General features: G+C 44.9%; 1 protein-coding gene across 1 annotated transcript in view; it reads right to left on the bottom strand.

The window, feature by feature from the left end:
- LOC144593406 (CUB and sushi domain-containing protein 1-like) overlaps nucleotides 1-19,043 on the bottom strand; it is a 1,892,487-nt gene that overhangs the window by 118,235 nt on the left and 1,755,209 nt on the right. Inside the window, exons 53-55 of the mRNA XM_078398909.1 lie at nucleotides 18,645-18,818; nucleotides 15,927-16,100; nucleotides 4,174-4,362 (exon numbers count right to left, since the gene is read on the bottom strand). Of these exons, the coding sequence (XP_078255035.1) occupies nucleotides 4,174-4,362; nucleotides 15,927-16,100; nucleotides 18,645-18,818 (537 nt within the window). The remainder of the gene's footprint in view (nucleotides 1-4,173; nucleotides 4,363-15,926; nucleotides 16,101-18,644; nucleotides 18,819-19,043) is intronic.

The following is a 19,043-nucleotide window of genomic DNA, read 5'->3' as shown; positions in this document are numbered from 1 at the left end:
ACCAAAACCAAGTAACCTTTAAACCATTGGAGTGTGAAAACCGGAGCACTCAGAGAAAACCCACCCAGTTACAGGGAGAACGTACAAACTCCGTATAGACAGCATCAAACCCGTAGTCAGGATCAAACCCAGGTCTCTGGTGCTGAAATCAGCAACTCTACCGCTGTGTCACTGTGCCACCCCCGAAGGCAACGCCTTTTGGGGTCTGTGTAGTTTAGTTTCCCAAAGATAGTCGACTAGTATAGATGGGACATGTTAGTTGTGGGCAAGGTGGGCCGAAGGGCCTGTTTTCATACTGTATGACTCTATGACTTTACTGGGACAATTTAAATGGTTATAATTGTGAAAACTACCCAATTTCTCTGTTTCCATATCAATCCTTACCAATTAGTTCTAGACACTGCAATATGTATGAGAATTTGAACTTTATCACTAGTATAATGTATAAATGGTATAACATTCCTATTTCGCTTTGCAAGTTGAAAAGATAAGAGAACAATTATATTCACCCTTTGGCTGAGAGCCAGATCATTTAACTGGTGGCGTGCTATGCTGTGTTTTAATATCATCATTAGGTTTTCAGCTCTCTTTAAATCTCAAAAGCTGTCGTTCCATAACTAACCCAAAGGAACTTGGGATAGTTTGCAGCATGTTCCATATTACCTCATCGCACTGAAATATGCTTTGTTTCCCCCTGGCATCTTATTTACCTGCAGTCAGGATCCACAGACAACAACTGCCCTGTCAGACCTTTTCCAATTTTACTTATGCATCCAGGTTTAATTTTAGTTCAGAGATACAGGTGCTCCCTGCGTTACAATGCTTCGACTTGCGATATTTCTACTTTACGATGGTGTACACGCTGGGCAATGGCAGCGAGCTGCAGCCACGTCATCAGGTGTATTAAATGCATTTCAACTTATATTTTCGGTTTACGATGGGTTTCTCGGAACGTAAGTTGAGGAGCACCTGTACAGAATGGAAACAAGCCCTTCGGCACACCGAGTCCGCGCCGACCAGTGATCTCCGCACACTTGCACTATTCCACACACACTTGGGACAATTTACAATTTAACCAAAGCCAATTAACCTACACACCCGCAAGTATTTGGAGTGTGGGAGGAAACCAGAGCTCCCGGGGAAACTCCCGGGAGAGTAGTGCGTTCGGCAGGACGCACCATGGGAACTACACTCGCCCCCCTGCAGGACCTATACATCAGGAGGTGCAGATCGAGAGCAAGCAAGATTATGAGGGACCCCAGCCACCCCAGCAACGGACTGTTCCAGCTGCTACGGTCAGGCAAACGCCTCTGCTGTCACGCTGTGAAAACGGAGAGGATGAGACGGAGTTTCTTCCCACAGGCCATCAGGACTGTTAACTATTATAACTCCAGGGACTAAATGTTGTCTTCTCTGTATTAACTTTAATTTATATGCTGTAACTGTAATTCTTTTTTGCACAATCCGCAGGCATTGCCACTTTCATTTCACTGCACATCGTGTATGTGTATGTGACAAATAAACTTGACTTGACTTGACACGGTCACAGAGAGAACCTACAAACTCCGTATAGACAGGATCGAACCCGGCTCTCTGGTGCTGTGAGGCAGCAACTCTACTACTGCACCACCGTGCTGCCCAAGTTTTGGTATTGGTAATAGTATTCTTTTTATCTCGTGGGGGTGGCACAGTGGCGCAGTGGTAGATGGATGTGCTTGTGTCTTGGTGAAAGAAACCAATTGAAAAAGTGGTTTTTCAGTCATGGTCTATTTCTCATGGATACTCAAGTCAATAATTCATAAGGTTGGCAGGAGGTGAAACCTCTGCAGAATAATTATCCGTCTCACCCCACCAGCATGAAGTAAAACATAGCTCCAATAAAATGGAGTTGTTTCACTGGTGATTTCAATGTCCTTCCTTCCATACCAGTCGACAAATCAGTTGGAAAATTCAATTTTCACCAATTGTAAAGAAAATTGCCAAACAAAAAAAGGTAAGGGTTGCAATATCTACTTAAAATATCACCTGGCTATTCTATGGAAATGATCGAATGGGAGACTATATCCTGTATTACTGCAGCTGCACAAAGTAAGTTAAAGTGATTCCACCGGGTGGCGCCAGTAATGGCTGCCTCGCCAACAGTCTGAGTGTCAGTCCCTTCCTTCTTTTGTTGTTTTATAGTATGTGTTAAATGTATGTTTTTAGTGTTCTTGACTTGTCACATGTGACAATAAAGTAAAGTATTCATTCATTCATTCATTCATTCATTCATTCATTCATTTCAGTGCCTTTCTCTCTGATGTGTGTCTTCCAAATATAAAAAGCCTCAACGACTCAACCAATACACTTGCAGAAAGAGGGACTGTTTGGGATGTAAGATTTGGGCATTTCTCTATTCGGTAATCTGGCAGTGAACTTGGGTGTAGAAACAAGGAACTGCAGATGCTGGTTAATACACAAAAGAACACACACACAGAGTGCTGGAGTGGCTCAGCGGGTCAGGTCCTTCTGCAGTTGTACAGGACCCTAATGAGGCCGCACCTGGAGTACTGTGTGCAGTTTTGGTCTCCGAATTTGAGAAAGGATATTCTTGCTATTGAGGGCGTGTAGTGTAGGTTCATTAGGTTAATTGCCGGAATGGCCAGACTGTTGTATTTTTGTTAGACTGGAGCGACTAGGTTTGTATACACTGGAATTTAGAAAGATGAGAGGGGATCTTATTGAAACATATGAGATTATTAAGGGATTGAACACGTTAGAGGCAGGAAACATTTTCTCAATGCTGGGGGAGTCCAGAACCAGGGGCCACAGTTTAAGAATAAGGGGTAGGCCATTTAGAACGGAGATGAGGAAAAACTTTTTCAGTAGGAGAGTTGTAAATCTGCGGAATTCTCTGCCTCAGAAGGCAGTGGAGGCCAATTCTCTGGATGCTTGCAAGAGAGAGCTAGATAGAGCTCTTAAAGATAGGGGAGTCAATAGACAATAGACAATAGACAATAGGTGCAGGAGGAGGCTATTCGGCCCTTCGAGCCAGCACCGCCATTCAATGTGATCATGGCTGATCATTCTCAATCAGTACCCCGTTCCTGCTTTCTCCCCATACCCCCTGACTCCGCTATCCTTAAGAGCTCTATCTAGCTCTCTCTTGAATGTATTCAGAGAATTGGCCTCCACTGCCCTCTGAGGCAGAGAATTCCACAGATTCACAACTCTCTGACTAAAAAAGTTTTTGCTCATCTCCATTCTAAATGTCCCTGGGGTACATGGATAGGTGGCATTTCGGGTTGAGACATTTCAGTCTGAAGAAGGGTCTCAACACAAAACGTCACCTATCCATTATCTGCAAAGATGCTGCCTGTCCACTGAGCCATTTTAGCACTCTGTGTGTGTACTTTTGTGTATTAGCCAGTACCTGCAGTTCCTTGTTTCTGCACCCAAGTTCACCGCCAGATTACTAAATGCTGAACTTTGCGGCTGGCCTTTTGTATCACAAAAACCATATACGGTGGCGCAGCGGTAGAGTTGCCGCCTTGCAGCATCAGGGACCCAGGTTTGATCCTGACTAGGGGTGCTGCCTGCACTGGGTTTCTACATTCTCCCCGTGACCGCGTGGGTTTTCCCCGGGTGACAATAGACAATAGGTGCAGGCCCTTCGAGCCAGCACAACCATTCAACGTGATCATGGCTGATCATCCACGATCAGTACCCCGTTCCTGTCCTCTCCCCATACCTCCTGATTCTGCTATCATTAAGAGCTCTATCTAGCTCTCTCTTGAAAGCATCCAGAGAATTGGCCTCCACTGCCTTCTCAGGCAGAGAATTCCACAGATTTACAACTCTGAGTGTAAAAGGTTTTCATCGTCTCCGTTCTAAATGGCCTACCCCTTATTCTTAAACTGTGGCCCCTGGTTCTGGACTCCCCCAACATTGGGAATGTGATCCGGTTTCCTCCCACACTCCAAAGACGTACAGGTTTGGAGCTTCGGTAAAGATTGTAAATTGTGTCTAGTATATAGGATAGTGCTAGTGTGCAGGGTGATCACTAGTTGGTGCAGACTCAGTGAGCCGAAGGGACACTTTCTGTGCTGCATCTATAAACTCTGAACTAAACCAAACGTGATTCCGAATGTAACCGGAGAAAGGTGACGATTCCCAAAGTTGGATGCTACTTACGTAAGCAGTTTGGGCGAGCTCGGTCCCAAAAGCCATTCACTTGGCAGGTAAGTACGGCTGTGCCGAGGAGGTAGAAGCTCCATTTGCACTGGTATATCACGGTGCTTCCAAACCTGAAGCTTTGCAGGTCGTCTTCCTGCCCCATCCGAACAGCATTCTCCACAAATCCAGGATCGGTACAGTTCATCGCTGAAAGTCAACAGAGCAACAGTCAGATCTCATTAAACTATGAACCGTCAGAACCAAAAGACACCACCAAAAAAACACTGGCTCCTCTGCCACATGGAGAGATACTGTAAAAAGGCTAGATCTTACTTAGAACATACCATGTTGGATTCTGACATTCCTCTGCCTAAGAGCCAATGACTTATACTTCACAAGTTAGGCTTTACACTTCAGAGATACAGTGTGGAAACAGGCCCTTTGTCCCACCAAGTCCGCGCCGACTAGCAATCACTCCATGCACTAGTTCTATCATATACTCACGACGGACAATTTACAGAAACAGGAGTACCCAGGAAAAAACTATAAGGAGAATGTAGAAACTCCATACAAACAGCATCCATAGTCAGGATGGAACCTGGGTCTCTGGGGCTGTGAGGCAGCAACTCTACCGCTGCTCCACAGTACTACTGCACCCCAGTGCCAGCATTTCTGTACTGCTCCTCAGATTAAATTTTAACATGACACCTTTTCTGTCCAAATGGAACCAAGCATCCAACGGAAGCAGGTTATGCCGATGTGACCCATCTCCAATGAGTTAATCATTATTCCACCCTGTTCTGCAACTGTTGTAAATCACCCACAGAGTCTATTTCCTTCATGCTGAGGTGCGAGTAATTCCAACACAGATCACAGCAGTAATGTTGGAGCAATCTCCACTTGACTCTAATCCAAGCAGTTCAATATCTCCAGTATGTATTTATCTTGGGCTGTCGTCTTAACTGGACAATAAAACACATCTGCATTCCCCATGCACTCAACCTGATGAAGATATCCCCCCCCTCCCCCCCGGGTGTGTATTTATACGTATACACATATACTGTATGCATATATATATATATGTGTGTGTGTGTGTGTGTTTGGCAGGAGGTGAAACCTCTGCAGAATAATTATCCGTCTCACCCCACCAGCATGAAGTAAAACATAACTCCAATAAAAGGGAGTTGTTTCACTGGTGATTTCAATGTCCTTCCTTCCATACCAGTCGACAAATCAGTTGGAAAATTATGTAGTGTGTGTGTTTGTGTGCACGTGTGTGTGTGTGCGTGTATGCGTGTGTGCACGCGTGTGTGTTTATGGGTATATTGCATACGCAAATATATATATGCATACGGTATCCCCATACATACATTTACATACATAGATATGCATACTGTATGTGTGTGTGTGGGCGTGCGCTTATGGGTATACTGCATGCGTATATATATGTATACAGTATCCCCATACATACATATACATACATAGATATGCATACTGTACGTGTGTGTGTGTATCTATATATATATATATATATATATATAGGGAGAGAGAGAGAGAGAGAGAGAGAGAGAGAGAGAGAGAGAGAGAGAGAGAGAGAGAGAGAGAGAGAGAGAGAGAGAGAGAGAGAAATTACTTTTTGTCTCATTTATTATATTGTTTACAGAGTACTATGTTTACATATTCTGTTGTGCTGCTGGATGTATGAATTCCATTGTTCCATCTGGGACATATGGCAATAAAACTCTCTTGACTTGACTATTTATGGCCCCTTTGACGTTGGTTCATCTCATTCCCCTTCTTTAAAATTGTGCCGTTATTTGATTTTCATTTGTGAACGCAAACATAATGATTGCCCATTGACATTAAAAAGTGACCATACACTTTTAATGTTAGATGGAGACGGGGGAAGAGGAATTATTGTATTCTTTTTTCCCCATTGTATTCCTTATTTCTGTCAGCCCAATTAATTATGTGCAGGAAGGAACCACAGATGCTGATTTACACTGAAGATAGACACAAAATGCTGGAGTAACTCCATTGGCACAGTGGTTGAACTGCTGCCTTGCAGTGCTTTCAGCACCAGCGGCTCGGGTTCGATCCCGACTACGGGTGCTGTCTATACGAAGTCCATACGTTGTCCCCATGACTGCATGAGCTTTTTCTGAGATCTTCGGTTTCCTCCAACATTTCAAAGACTTACAGGTTTGTTGGTTAATTGGATTTCTATAAATATAAATTGTCCCCAGTGTGAGTAGGATAGTGTGTAGGGATCGCTGGTCGGTATAGACTCGGTGGGCTGCAGGGCCTGTTTCCACACTGTATCTCTAAGCTAAACGAAACTAGGTGGGACAGTCAAGATCTCTGGAGAGAAGGAACGGTTGCCGTTGCGGATCAACACCCTTCTTCAGACTGAGAGTCGGGGGAGAGGGAGTCTAGAGATATGGAAGGGTAAGGTGTGAAAACACAGATTAAAGGGGACGATCATCAAGGAAATGTAGAATGGAAATGATTGATGTAGAATGGAATGAACATGATTGAAATATATGAGCATTTCTATATCCACCCATATAGCAAAAACATTTTTGATGCCTCTCAGTAAAGCAGAACAGATGAAATGTTTAATGAGTTTATTTAGCTGGTTGATAACAATGTTACTTTTTCTATTTTACGATCTCACGCATGGCTTGTCTATTTGCCGATGCAGAAAAGATAATCAGGTTTACTTTCCAAATACCTAATTCATTTCAATGTTTGCATCACAGCTATGAACGTTCACGCCTAAGATGTTTAAATCAATGCTCCCGAGTTCACCATTTTGAAAGTGCGTTGGGCTGTAAAGTTCTATCTTATACAACACATTTATATATACAACTTTACTCTTTGTAGCAGAGCAAACATGATTACAGTGGTAAATAAATACAGTAGTGTAATGCTAATGTATGGGGAGATCACAGATTGGCACGGACTCAGTGGGCCAGAGGATTGCGAGAGGATTTGAGTTGAAGAGCAAGAAAATCCTACTGCAGTTGTATATGGCCCTGGTGAGACCGCACCTGGGGTACTGTGTGCAGTTTTGGTCTCCTAATTTGAGGAAGGACATTCTTGCTATTGAGGGAGTGCAACGTAGGTTCACCAGGTTAATTCCCGGGATGGCGGGACTGATATATGCTGAAAGAATGGGTCAACTGGGCTTGTATTCACTGGAATTTAGATGGATGAAAGGGGATCTTATAGAAACATTCTTGAGCGATTGGACAGGGTAGATGCAGGAAAAATGTTCTCGATGTTTTCTGCCACAGAAGGCAGTGGAGGCCAATTCACTGGATGTTTTCAAGAGAGAGTTAGATTTAACTCTTAGGGCTAACGGAATCAAGGGATATGGGGAAAAAGAAGGAATGGGGTACTGATTTTGGATCATTAGCCATGATCATATTGAATGACAGTGCTGGCTCGAAGGGCTGAATGACACCTATTTTTTATGTTTCTATGTCTGTTTCCGTGCTGTATCAGTGAATATAAACACATAATTCATTCCCCTAGGGCTTGCCTGTTGGCTTAAAAAAGGCCTACTTGGATTCTGGATGTTTTTGAGTCCAAATTGCCATTCACCTTGAGAAGTAAAGAGAATGTATAAGCACTGTCGTTTGCAGCAGTAATGCAACTCAACATGTGGAAGATGACTTCTTTGGAGGTAGGTTAGCTCCTGCCAAACACTGTCTTTGCCTGATGATAGTTGGCTGAGCCCCAAGCAGTGTTCAAATGGCCAAACATAAAGCTCAAAGTATTGTGTTGTTGCTAACACAGCTTGAAACTGCTATGTGTAAATAACCTGTATCTCCAGTTTAGTTTAGAGATACATCATGTAACGAGGCCCTTCCACCCACCAGCGACCACTTGTACACGGGTTATTTCCGACACACGAGGAACCATTTACCGAAACCAATTGACCTACAAACCTACACATCTTTGGAATGTGGGAGGAAACTGGAGCACCTGGAGAAAACCCATGCAGTCACAGGGAGAACGTACAAACTCCTCACAGACTGCACCCAAGGTCAGGATTGCCAACTCGTCCAAACGAACAAGATGCCTCACCTAAACTAGTCCCGTTTGCCCAAGTTTAATCCTTCAGGTTGAGTATAATGAGATCTTTCTTTTGATTTGACTTCCCTCCAAAGTGTGAAATTATTTGCATTTAAAATGTTCTGACGACACATTGGAGGGAATTATCACTTTTGACCTTAGCAATAAGCAGGCAATAACATATGCACCATCCTCCTTTGTGCTTGTAATAGTGTTTTCAAAAGCTGAGACTTTTGATTTCGGATGAAAGGACTAGAGCAGACGGCCAAGCCTGTCAATGGACTCCTGTGATTTCCCTTCCCAGTAACTTCAACTTAAAGGATAATCAACAAACAGGGGAACAGATGGCCCATCTAATCTTGCCAATCTCACATCACTGCCAAGGAAATGTGCTTCAACCAGTTTGACTTTTTAAAAAGTTAATTATGTGCTCCTTTCTCATGAGCTGTGTTGCCTAGTATGCCTTCCACCTATCCACGTTTCAATCCATTTTTCATTTGACTCTGCCTGTCTATCTATTACTCATTGCTTTGGATCTTGATACATCCTCGGGGGAATTCAATAGGTTTCTTTATCCATTCTGCTTTATAGTTACAGTAGTCATTGAGTCATTCAGCGTGGAATCAGGCCCTTCGGCCCAACTTGCCCACATCGACCAACATGTCCCATCTACACTAGTCCCACCTGCCTGCATTTAGCCCATATAACTCCAAACCCATCCTATCCATGTACCTGTCTATATCTTTTTTAAATGTTGTGCTAGTACCTGGTCAGACATTACGACAGTGCTTTGCATTTCCTCCTGCAAAACCATTGACGTGAAATATAAATTTGTGCTTTTTCTTTTGCTGTACATATTGGCTGACTTAAAAGGAACCTGAAAGGCATTTTCACACAAAGGGTAGTGGGTACATGGAACGAGCTGCTGAAGAAGGTAATTGAGGCAGGGACCATCACAACCTTTTTAAAACCTTTGGACAGGTACATAGGACAGGTTTAGAGGGATACTAGACCAAGTGGACCCATTGGGCCCAAACCTCTCCTGCATTGGTGCAGTACCCTCTCCTCCCCCCCCCTCCCCATTCCACTTCCCCCCCTCCCCTCCTCTGCCCCTCCCTCCCTCCCCCCTCCCATCCCTCCCCCCCAACCCGCATCCCCCCTCCCTCCCCCTCAACCCCTTTCTCTCCCTCCCTCCGTCCCTCCCTAGGAAATAAATTTGAACTTTAAAATGTGAATAAATTAAAAAATATAACACTGATTTCAATTAAACTTCTTCCATTAGCACCAAAGGGATGACGGTGAGCAAGGTGGGCCTTAAATCATCACGCTATTGTGTACCGTTATGGCTGTAGTTCAGGATCAAACAAACAAACAAACGAGAGTTTTAGTATATAGATGGGCCCTGGTAAGACCACATCTGGAGTATTGTGTACAGTTTTGATCTCCTAATTTGAGGAAGGACATCCTTGTAATTGAGGCAGTGCAGCGTAGGTTCACGAGATTGATCCCCGGGATGGCGGGACTGTCATATGAGGAAAGATTGAAAAGACGAGGCTTGTATTCACTGGAGATTAGAAGGTTGAGAGGGGATTTTATAGAGGCATATAAAATTATAAAGGCACTGGACAAGCTAGATGCAGGAAAAATGTTCCCAATGTTGGGGGAGTCCAGAACCGAGGGCCACAGTCTTAGAATAAAGGGGAGGTCATTTAAAACTGAGGTGAGAAGGAACTTTTACACCCAGAGAGTTGTGATTTTGTGGAATTCTCTGCCATAGAGGGCAGTGGAGGCCAAATCACTGGATGAATTTAAGAGAGAGTTAGATAGAGCTCTGGGGACTAGTGGAATCAGGGGATATGGGGAGAAGTTGGGCACAAGTTACTGATTGTGGATGATCAGCCATGATCACAATGAATGGTGGTGCTGGCTCAAAGGGCCGAATGGCCTCCACCTGCACCTATTTTCTATGTTTCTATGTAACATAAGCAGGTGGGATGAGTGTATATGGGACATGCTGGTCAGCATGGTCAAGTCAGGCCGATGGGCCTGTTTCCGCACTGCTTGACTCGATGACTCACTCATTATTTCCAATTTTGTTTTAAGTTTTCAATTTCCTTGATGCTTGGTAACAACATCTCTCAATTTCTCCTATAGTTGATAGCTGTAACAATGGCGTTGTTTCAGACGTGAAATAACTTATAACTTACATTAAAAATGTTTTGTACAGGTTCACATGCTTTTCACTTGGTGTATCTTTATTTATCCCACAAAGATCGACTACATTCTTCAGTGATCAATGAGGCATTGCACTCAAATGGTCAAACATCACTGATACTATTTAACCTTGCTTGGTCCTAACAAATGAAAAAGAGTGTCACAGAGTCATACAACTGAGAAACAGGCCCTTCTGCCCATCGAGTCCGCACCATCCAGTGACCCCCCACACACTAACACTAAGGACAATTTACAATTTTACTGAAGCCAATTAACCTACAAACCTGCACGTCTTTGGAGTGTGGGAGGAAACCGGAGCACCTGGAGAAAACCCACGCAGTCACAGGGAGAACGTACAAATGCTGTTCGGATGGCACCCATAGTCAGGATCGAACCTGGATATCTGCAGTTGTAAGGCAGCAACTCTGCTGCTGCGCTACTCTGCCGCCCTTTGCCTTTGCTGTCCATTATGCACATGCATATGTAAACGTTATCTACCTAATAATTGCCTTTATTTCTCAATTAGGCTCGCTCACCAGGAATCTAATTTGATCATATCTCAGTTCCCTTTTAGTCACTAGTGACTAGTGCCTGATGTATTTGGGCTATCTTGGTCTACAATATATTAAAAGCCAAAATAATTACCTTTGCAGAATGAATTATTTAAATTTGGAAGTTCAGAAAGCAATCAACCTAATGAGAAATAATACAAAGAATTGTGGGTAAAGCATATTGTTCAAATTGGATGTCATGGGTTTTTATAGATTAAGCATTCCTGCTTCTTTATCTTGGATGCTTCACTTGCTACAGAGTCATGTGTTGGAAGGTAAGGTATCAGAGTCAGAGTCATACAGCATGGAAACAGGCCATTTGGCCCAACCAAGATGTCTCATCTACACTAGTCCCACCTGCCTGCATTTGCCCCATATGCCTCTAAACATACCCCATCCATGTACCTTTCTAAATGTTTCTTAAATGTTGTGATAATATCTGCCTCAACTACCTCCTCCAGCCACTCGTTCCATATCCCACTGCGCATTGTGTGAAAAAATTGTCGCTCAGGCTTCTGTTAAATTTATCCCCTCTGACCTTAAACCCATGTCCTCTGGTTCTTGATTCCCCTACTTGGGTAAAAGACTGTGCATTTAACCTATTTATTCCACTCATGATCTTATAAACCTCTATAAGAATACCCCTTATCCTCCGGCGCACAAAGGTATAAATCCTCCTGCTCAATCTCTCCGTATAGCTCAGGCCCTGGAGTCCTGGCAACGTCTTCCTAATTCTTCTCTGCTCCCTTTCCAACTTAAAAACATCTTTCCTATAACAGCGTAACCAAAACTGAACACAACACTCCAAATGTACTTTACCAATGTCTTGTCCAACTGTAACATAACATCCCAACCTCTATACTCAATACTCTGGCTGATGGGTGGGTGTGGGGGGGGGGGGAACTTTTCTCTTCCTCACGGCGCGGGGTGCGGCTCGGCTGCGGGGCCTAACATCGCCCGCTGCGGCTCGGCCGCTGGACTTTACATCCCGGTGCGGCTTGGCCGCTGGACTTTACATCCAGGTGCGGCTCGGCCGCTGGACTTTACATCCCGGTGCGGCTTGGCCGCTGGACTTTACATCCCGGTGCGGCTTGGCCGCTGGACTTTACATCCCGGTGCGGCTTGGCCGCTGGACTTTACATCCCGGTGCGGCTTGGCCGCTGGACTTTACATCCCGGTGCGGCTTGGCCGCTGGACTTTACATCCCGGTGCGGCTTGGCCGCTGGACTTAACAGTGCCCGGTGCAGCTCGGCTGCGGGGCTTAACATCGCCCGGTGCAGCTCAACTGCGGGGCTTTTCATCGCTGGTGCGGCTCGACTGCGGACTTGACATCGCCCGGTGCGGCTCGACCACGGGACTTAGCTGCGCAAGGCTTGGTCGCGGGCTTTTCATCGCCCGGTTCGGCCGCGGGACGTTTCAGCGCCCGGTGCGGGGACTGTGCGGGTCGGTCGGGGACGAGCTGTCTGTCCGTGGGCGTGGGGAAGAGAGTGGAAGTTTTGTTGCCTCCATCACAGTGAGGGGGTGTTTGGAATCACTGTGATGGACGTTTGTGTTGGGGTTATGTGTCTTGTGTTCTTTTTTTTTCTATGACTGCTATGTAGTTTCGTTCGGTACTTCGGTACCGAACGACAAATAAAGCTCTGTTATACCTGTTATGAAGGCCAAAGTGCGAAAAGCCTTCTTGACCACCCTATCTCACCTGCGATGTCACTTTCAAGGAACTATGTACGTACACTCCAATCGATATGGAATTATTTTATTGTTCCTATCACCTTCTAATGAATAAATATGATGTAGGAAATTCAGAACATTAGAAGAAAAACGAGTAGTTTGTAATATGTTTAACCCAAGAGCTAATGTACTGTGAAAGCATGATGGGAAAAGAGGCCAACAATTGAGGATGTCAGGAAAGCCGATAAATGGACATATCAGGTGTAAATTCCAAACGTACTGTAACAGGAAACAGAAGGTTAAACGGTGATCAATGGTGAATCCCTTAAAAGGTGAAAGGTGTAAAATCTACATTTAACTATTGTGTCGTGGGAATATAAAAATGCCGTGGGTTCTGCGAATCTTTGAAGCACTTTGGGCTCTCTCAGAGTGTTTCCCAGTACGCACTGTTAAGGAATGGGCCAGTCGGCAACATTCCCTGATGGACACCTCTCACCACTGGGAGATCAACAAGGTTTGGGCAGACAAGAGGTGTCTTTCACCGAGTTGCTGCCCTTCCAGCAGCCAGTTACCAGACTGCTGGAATACGTGCTGAGGGATGCACGGTAGCCTGGTGCGGCCAATGGCAAGGCTCTGTGGGGGAGGACCACATTCTCGGATCCTTCCTCAGCTACACATTGGGGGGGGGGGGCAAGGTCTGGTGGAGGCACACCTCAAACAAGGGAAGGGATATCACCCCAGCGGGCCACATGAGTGGCAAGGGTGCCGGGTATAATGATGGGTTTGTGACCAAATACTACTCTAATTAATATATGCGTAGGAAAGAACTGCAGATGCTGGTTTACACCAAAGATACACACAAAATGCTGGAATAACTCAGCGGGACAGTCAGCATCTGTGGATAGAAGGAATATGTGTATAGCCGCTGAGAGTGAAGAGTTTTTGCACTGTTTTTGTTTTGTGTGCATTTTTTACTATCTGAATAGTTTAATTTTGGGGGGGGGGAAAGGGTGTTGTATCTCTAAAGTCTACAGTAAAACCTAAAGCATGTTTTATCAGAGCCATGACTAGGTACCTATTATAGACTTCATTGAGGCAAGTTATAGCGCTATATGTGATGGAATGTAATAAGACATTCTTTGGCTTGTTAGCAGACAGAAAGTAGATAGAAACTACTTCAGTTTGAAGTCAATCGATGATCTCACCCTCAAATGTGTAAAAGTTTAACCTTGTAAATGTCAATACAGCCTTCAATCTGCAATCTTTACAAACACGTCACGTTTAATAGTTATGCCAATGACGTTTGACTGAGTTCAACAGAAACTTAAAAAATAAACCCTCTCTGTCTATTCCTGCATGCTTACATGCCTGAAATCTCAACGGTATTCATGATTAGTTTAGTTTAGTTTATTGTCCTGTGTAGCGAGATACAGTGAAAAGCTTTTAGTTGTGTGCTAACCAGTCAGCAGAAAGATGAGAAACGATTACAATCGAGTTGTCCAGTGTGCAGACACATGATCAAGGGAATAATGTTCAGTGCACGATAAAGTCTAGTGGAGTCTGATTAAAGATAGTCTGAGGGTCTCCAGTGCAGTAGATGGTAGCTCAGGGCCATTTTCTCGTCAGTGATAGGATGGTTCAGTTGCCTGATGACTGGAAAGAAACTGTCTGTGAATCTGGAGGTGTGCGTTTTCACACTTCTGTACCTTCTGCCTGGTGGGAGAGAGGAGAAGAGGGAGTGACCGGGGTGAGACTGGTCCTTGATTATGCTGCTGGCTTTGCTGAGGCAGCGTGAAGTGTAGATGGAGTCAATGGAAGGGAGGTTGGTTTGTTTGATGGTCTGGGCTGCGTCCACAAACTGATATTTTATGAGAACCCAAGGCAATGTCTGCACATCCTTGCTCATGGGTTGTAACCAGTGCAGCTTTCTCCCCACTTCACTGGCACTCCTATCCCTTACGTGCTTTTGATTCAATATGTTGCTGCTGAAGTGGATTTTTGTGGTCAACAACTCCTATCTAAGCCAATGGTAACGGGAAAGAGGGAGAAGATTAAAGGGACGTACCTTTAGAAAGGAGAGGACAAGGAATTTCTTTAGTCAGAGGGTGGCCAATCTGTGGAATTCATTGCCACTGACGGCTGTGGAGGCCAAGTCAATGGGTATTTTTAAAGCAGAGATTGACAGATTCTTGATTTGTAAGGGTGTCAGAAATTATGGGGAGAAGGCAGGAGAATGGGATTGAGAGGGAAGGATAGATCAGCCATGATTTATTGGCAGAGTAGACTTGATGGGCTGAATGGCCTAATTCTGCTCCTATGACTTATAAATGTGGTATTTTTATGAATGTTGTACAAAATGAAATGGAACCTTGAAACAGTGAACAAGGAAGAAATAACAACTATGAGAGGTTTTCATGTGGGGATATCATTGACCTCATTGAATGGGTCCTCATTGAAACTTACCGAATAGTGAAAGGCCTGGAAAGAGTGGATGTGGAGACCATGTTTCCACTAGTGGGAGAGTCTAGGACCAGAGGTCATTGCCTTAGAATAAAAGGACGTACCTTTAGAAATGAGATGAGGAGGAGTTAACTGTATGTTTGTGTTGTCATTTGTGAGCGGAGCACCAAGGCACATTCCTTGTATATGCACATACTTGGCCAATAAACTTATTCATTCATTCATTCATTCATTCATTCATTCATTCATTCAATTTCTTCAGTCAGTGGATCTTGAATCTGTGGAATTCATTGTCACAGAGGGCCTTGGAGGCCAAATCAATGGATATTTTCAAGGTGGAGATTCTTGATTAGTTAGATTAGTTAGATAGATTCTTGATCTACCTTCCTGTCTCCACCTATATCCTTCCTTTGTCTCGCCCCCGACATCAGTCTGAAGAAGGGTCTCGACCCGAAACGTCACCCATTCCTTCTCTCCTGAGATGCTGCCTGACCTGCTGAGTTACTCCAGCATTTTGTGAATAAATCCAACAACAGCTAATTGGATCTTGATTAGTACAGGTGTCAGGGGTTATGGGAAGAAGGCTGGATAATGGGGTTGAAAGGGAAAGAAAGATCAGCCATGATTGAATGGTGGAGTAGAATTGATGGGCCGAATGGCCTAATTCTGCTCCTATGACTTATGGACTATAAAAAATCAGCACTCAGCATTCAAAACAAGATGACCCAAACCCTTCATTGTGGATATATCTCTCCAGGTTAAAATACAGAAATGTGCAGGTGCTGTTCTTACCTTGACACGCTGGGACTGGGCTGCTCCACTGCCCATTCGCTCGACACTGAGCCCGCAGTGCCCCATGGGGCAGATACCCCTTACTGCAGGTGAAGTTGACAACATCGTTGAGATTGAACTGGGTGCCATTTGTTCTGCCAGGAACTGGATTGCCAGGATGCCCACATGTGATCGCTGAAACAAAGTCAGGGTAGACGGTGTTAACAGAGAAACAGAAATAACCTGATCAAAACCATTAACCTTAAACGAGTCTTGAACATTGAATCCTTTGATTTCAAGTAAGCTGCACCCTCTGGTCCACAAACGGGCACACAGACACAGACACAAAGATATACGCACACGCACACACAGAGTTAAGTATCACCTGTGGTATGCATGTGCCTTTCTGTCTGTCTGTCTGTCTATCTATCTGTCCATCTATCTATAAACATATCTATATATATACATATATAGACACACATGCACACATACCCACACACGCACACACACACCCATGCACAGGCACCCTTCTTCCAACAAAACCTCTCAGCCTCCTATCATCCTGTCTCTTTCCCATCTTTAACCTGCACCATCATTCCCATCATCTTCACACCATTAACACCCTCCCCTCATTGTACAACAGAGGTGAGGGGGGAGGGGTCTCCGAGAACAAAGAGGGGCTCGGCGGGTGAGGCTCCGAGAACGAACAGGGACCAACATGACACTAATTGGCACTTTTATAAGTCCGAAACGTGGCGACTCACTGTATACATTGTGTGTGGTATGCAAAATGAAGGATTTCACTGTACCTAGGTACAAGTGACCATAAAGTATCATTCAATGATTGAATTGAACCCTCCCCTTCCTCTGCTGTTCCAATTTAACAGCATCCCTCTTTATTTAGGTCCATTCTTCCCCTTTCTTTCTAAACAGATTACATAAGTGGGAGGCACGGTGACGCAGCGTTAGAGTTGCTGCCTCACAGCGCCAGAGACCCGGGTTCAACCCTGACCACGAGTACACTCTGTGCGGAGTTTGTACATTCACCCTGGGTTTTCTTCCGGTGCTCCATTTTCCTCCCACACTCCAAAGACATGCAAGTTTGCAGGTTAATTGGCTTCTGTAAATCACCATGAGTGTAGGACGCGAAAGTGTGGATAACATAGAACTAGTAGTCGACTGAAGTCTCCATTTCCATGCTGCTTCGCTAAACTAAACTAAAATGGGCAGCCCAATGGTGCAGTGGTGGAGCTGCTGCCTCACAGCACCAGTTACCCTGGGTTAGTCGATCCTGACTACGGGTACTGTCTGTACGGAGTTTGTACGTTCTCCTTGTGACAGCGTGGGTTTTCTCCGGGTGCTCCGGTTTCCTCCCAGATACCAAAGATGCGCAGGTTTGTAGGCTAATTGGCTTCTGTAAAATTGTAAATTGCTGTGCTGGCTCGAAGGGCTGAATGGCCTCCTCCTGCACCTATTTTCTATGTCCCTAGTGTGTAGGACAGTGCTAGTGTGCAGGGTGATCTCTGACTGTGCTTTTACCTGATCAATTCCTCTCATGATTTTTTACACCTCTATAAGACCACCCCTCATCCTCCTGTGCTCCATGGAATGGAGTCCTAGCCTGTTCAACCTCTCCCTACAGCTCATGCCCAAGTCCTGGCAATGTCCTCGTAAATCTTCTCTGCATCCTTTCGGGCTTGGAAACTTATTTTCTATAACATGGTGCCCAAAACTGAACACAATACTCTAAATGTGGCCTCATTAATGACTTATACAACTGTAAGCTGGAAGGTGTGCAGAGATTTATGAGGATATGGCCAGGACCCGAGGGCCCGAGCTCTAGAGAGAGGTTGGGCGGCTTGGACCTTACTCCTTGCAGCGCAGAAGGATGAGGAGTGATCTTATAGAGGCATACAAAATCATGAGAGGAAAATAACGGGTAAATGCACAGTCTTTTACCCAGAGTAGTGGAATTGAGAGCCAGAGGACATAGGTTTAAGGTGTGATGTGGAAAGATTTATAGGTAACCTCGAGCAACAAGGGTTTTTTTTACATAAAGGGTGGTGGGTGTATGGAATAAGCTGCCGGAGGAGATAGTTGAGGAAGAACTATCACAATGTTTAAAAAACATTTGGACAGGTACATGGGTAAGACAGGTTTAGAGGGATATTGGCCAAATGCAGGCAGGTGGGACTAGTGTAGACGGGATATGTTGGCCGGTGTGGGCAAGTTGGGCTGAAGGGCCTGTTTCCAAGCTGTATCACTCTTTGACTATCATTTCTCTTGAATTCCTTTTCACCAGCCAACGGTGTCAGAAGTTGTGGTGATGGCCTTGCATTGATGATGAGGAAAGGATTTAATCTTTGAAAGGAAAACAGATTTGTATTCAGTGTGAAATTGGACACTGGCAAGCAATAGTGGAAGCTGGACACAAAAAGCTGGGGTAACTCATCAGGTCAGACAGCAGCTCTGAATAAAAGAAATAGATGACGTTTTGGGTCAAGACCCTTCTTCAGACAAGACGTTTCTCGTTATTAATAACTATAATTAAAACCTTTTATGTCAAAGTTGAAACTGCCAACATAACCATCTGGCTTTGGGCTCGTCATCAGGGAGCACAGTCACTTCATCCAGTGACTGATCACGGGGGTGAATGTGTATGAAAACATTACAAGACAACTGCCGCAAAACTTCGATGATCCGAAACGTGAACTTTCTCACCAAAGGAAAGGTACTTACGGACGCAGACCGCTGGCTGCCCGGACCACTTATGGTCCTGTTGACAAATTCTCACGGAGGAACCAACGAGGCGGAAACCTGGGTTGCACTGATAGACAACCGTGTCACGATAGCTGAAACCATCCCCGCTGATGTGGCCATTCACAATGGCATCCGGCGAGCCGCAGTGACCAGCTAAAGTAAAGGGAAGCAGATAGAGAAGCCGTCAAAGCACGCCAACTACAACAGGTGGAGAGGCCGGTGCGGCGGTCAATGATGGTGCCGACCGACTGACGAGGACGGACCATGTGGAAGTGAGGACACCGCTGCCAGGGGAAGAAACGAAGGAGGACCCGGAGTGGAGGTAACGCTGTGAGGGAGGTGGAAGAGCAACGGGGACCCTGCGTGAGGGAGGGGGGG

The sequence above is a fragment of the Rhinoraja longicauda genome, chromosome 5 (assembly GCF_053455715.1).
Source record: "Rhinoraja longicauda isolate Sanriku21f chromosome 5, sRhiLon1.1, whole genome shotgun sequence".
NCBI classification, from domain to species: domain Eukaryota; kingdom Metazoa; phylum Chordata; class Chondrichthyes; order Rajiformes; family Arhynchobatidae; genus Rhinoraja; species Rhinoraja longicauda.
The sequence above is the reverse complement of the archived record's forward strand: the minus strand, read 5'-3'. Positions and strand labels throughout refer to the sequence as shown.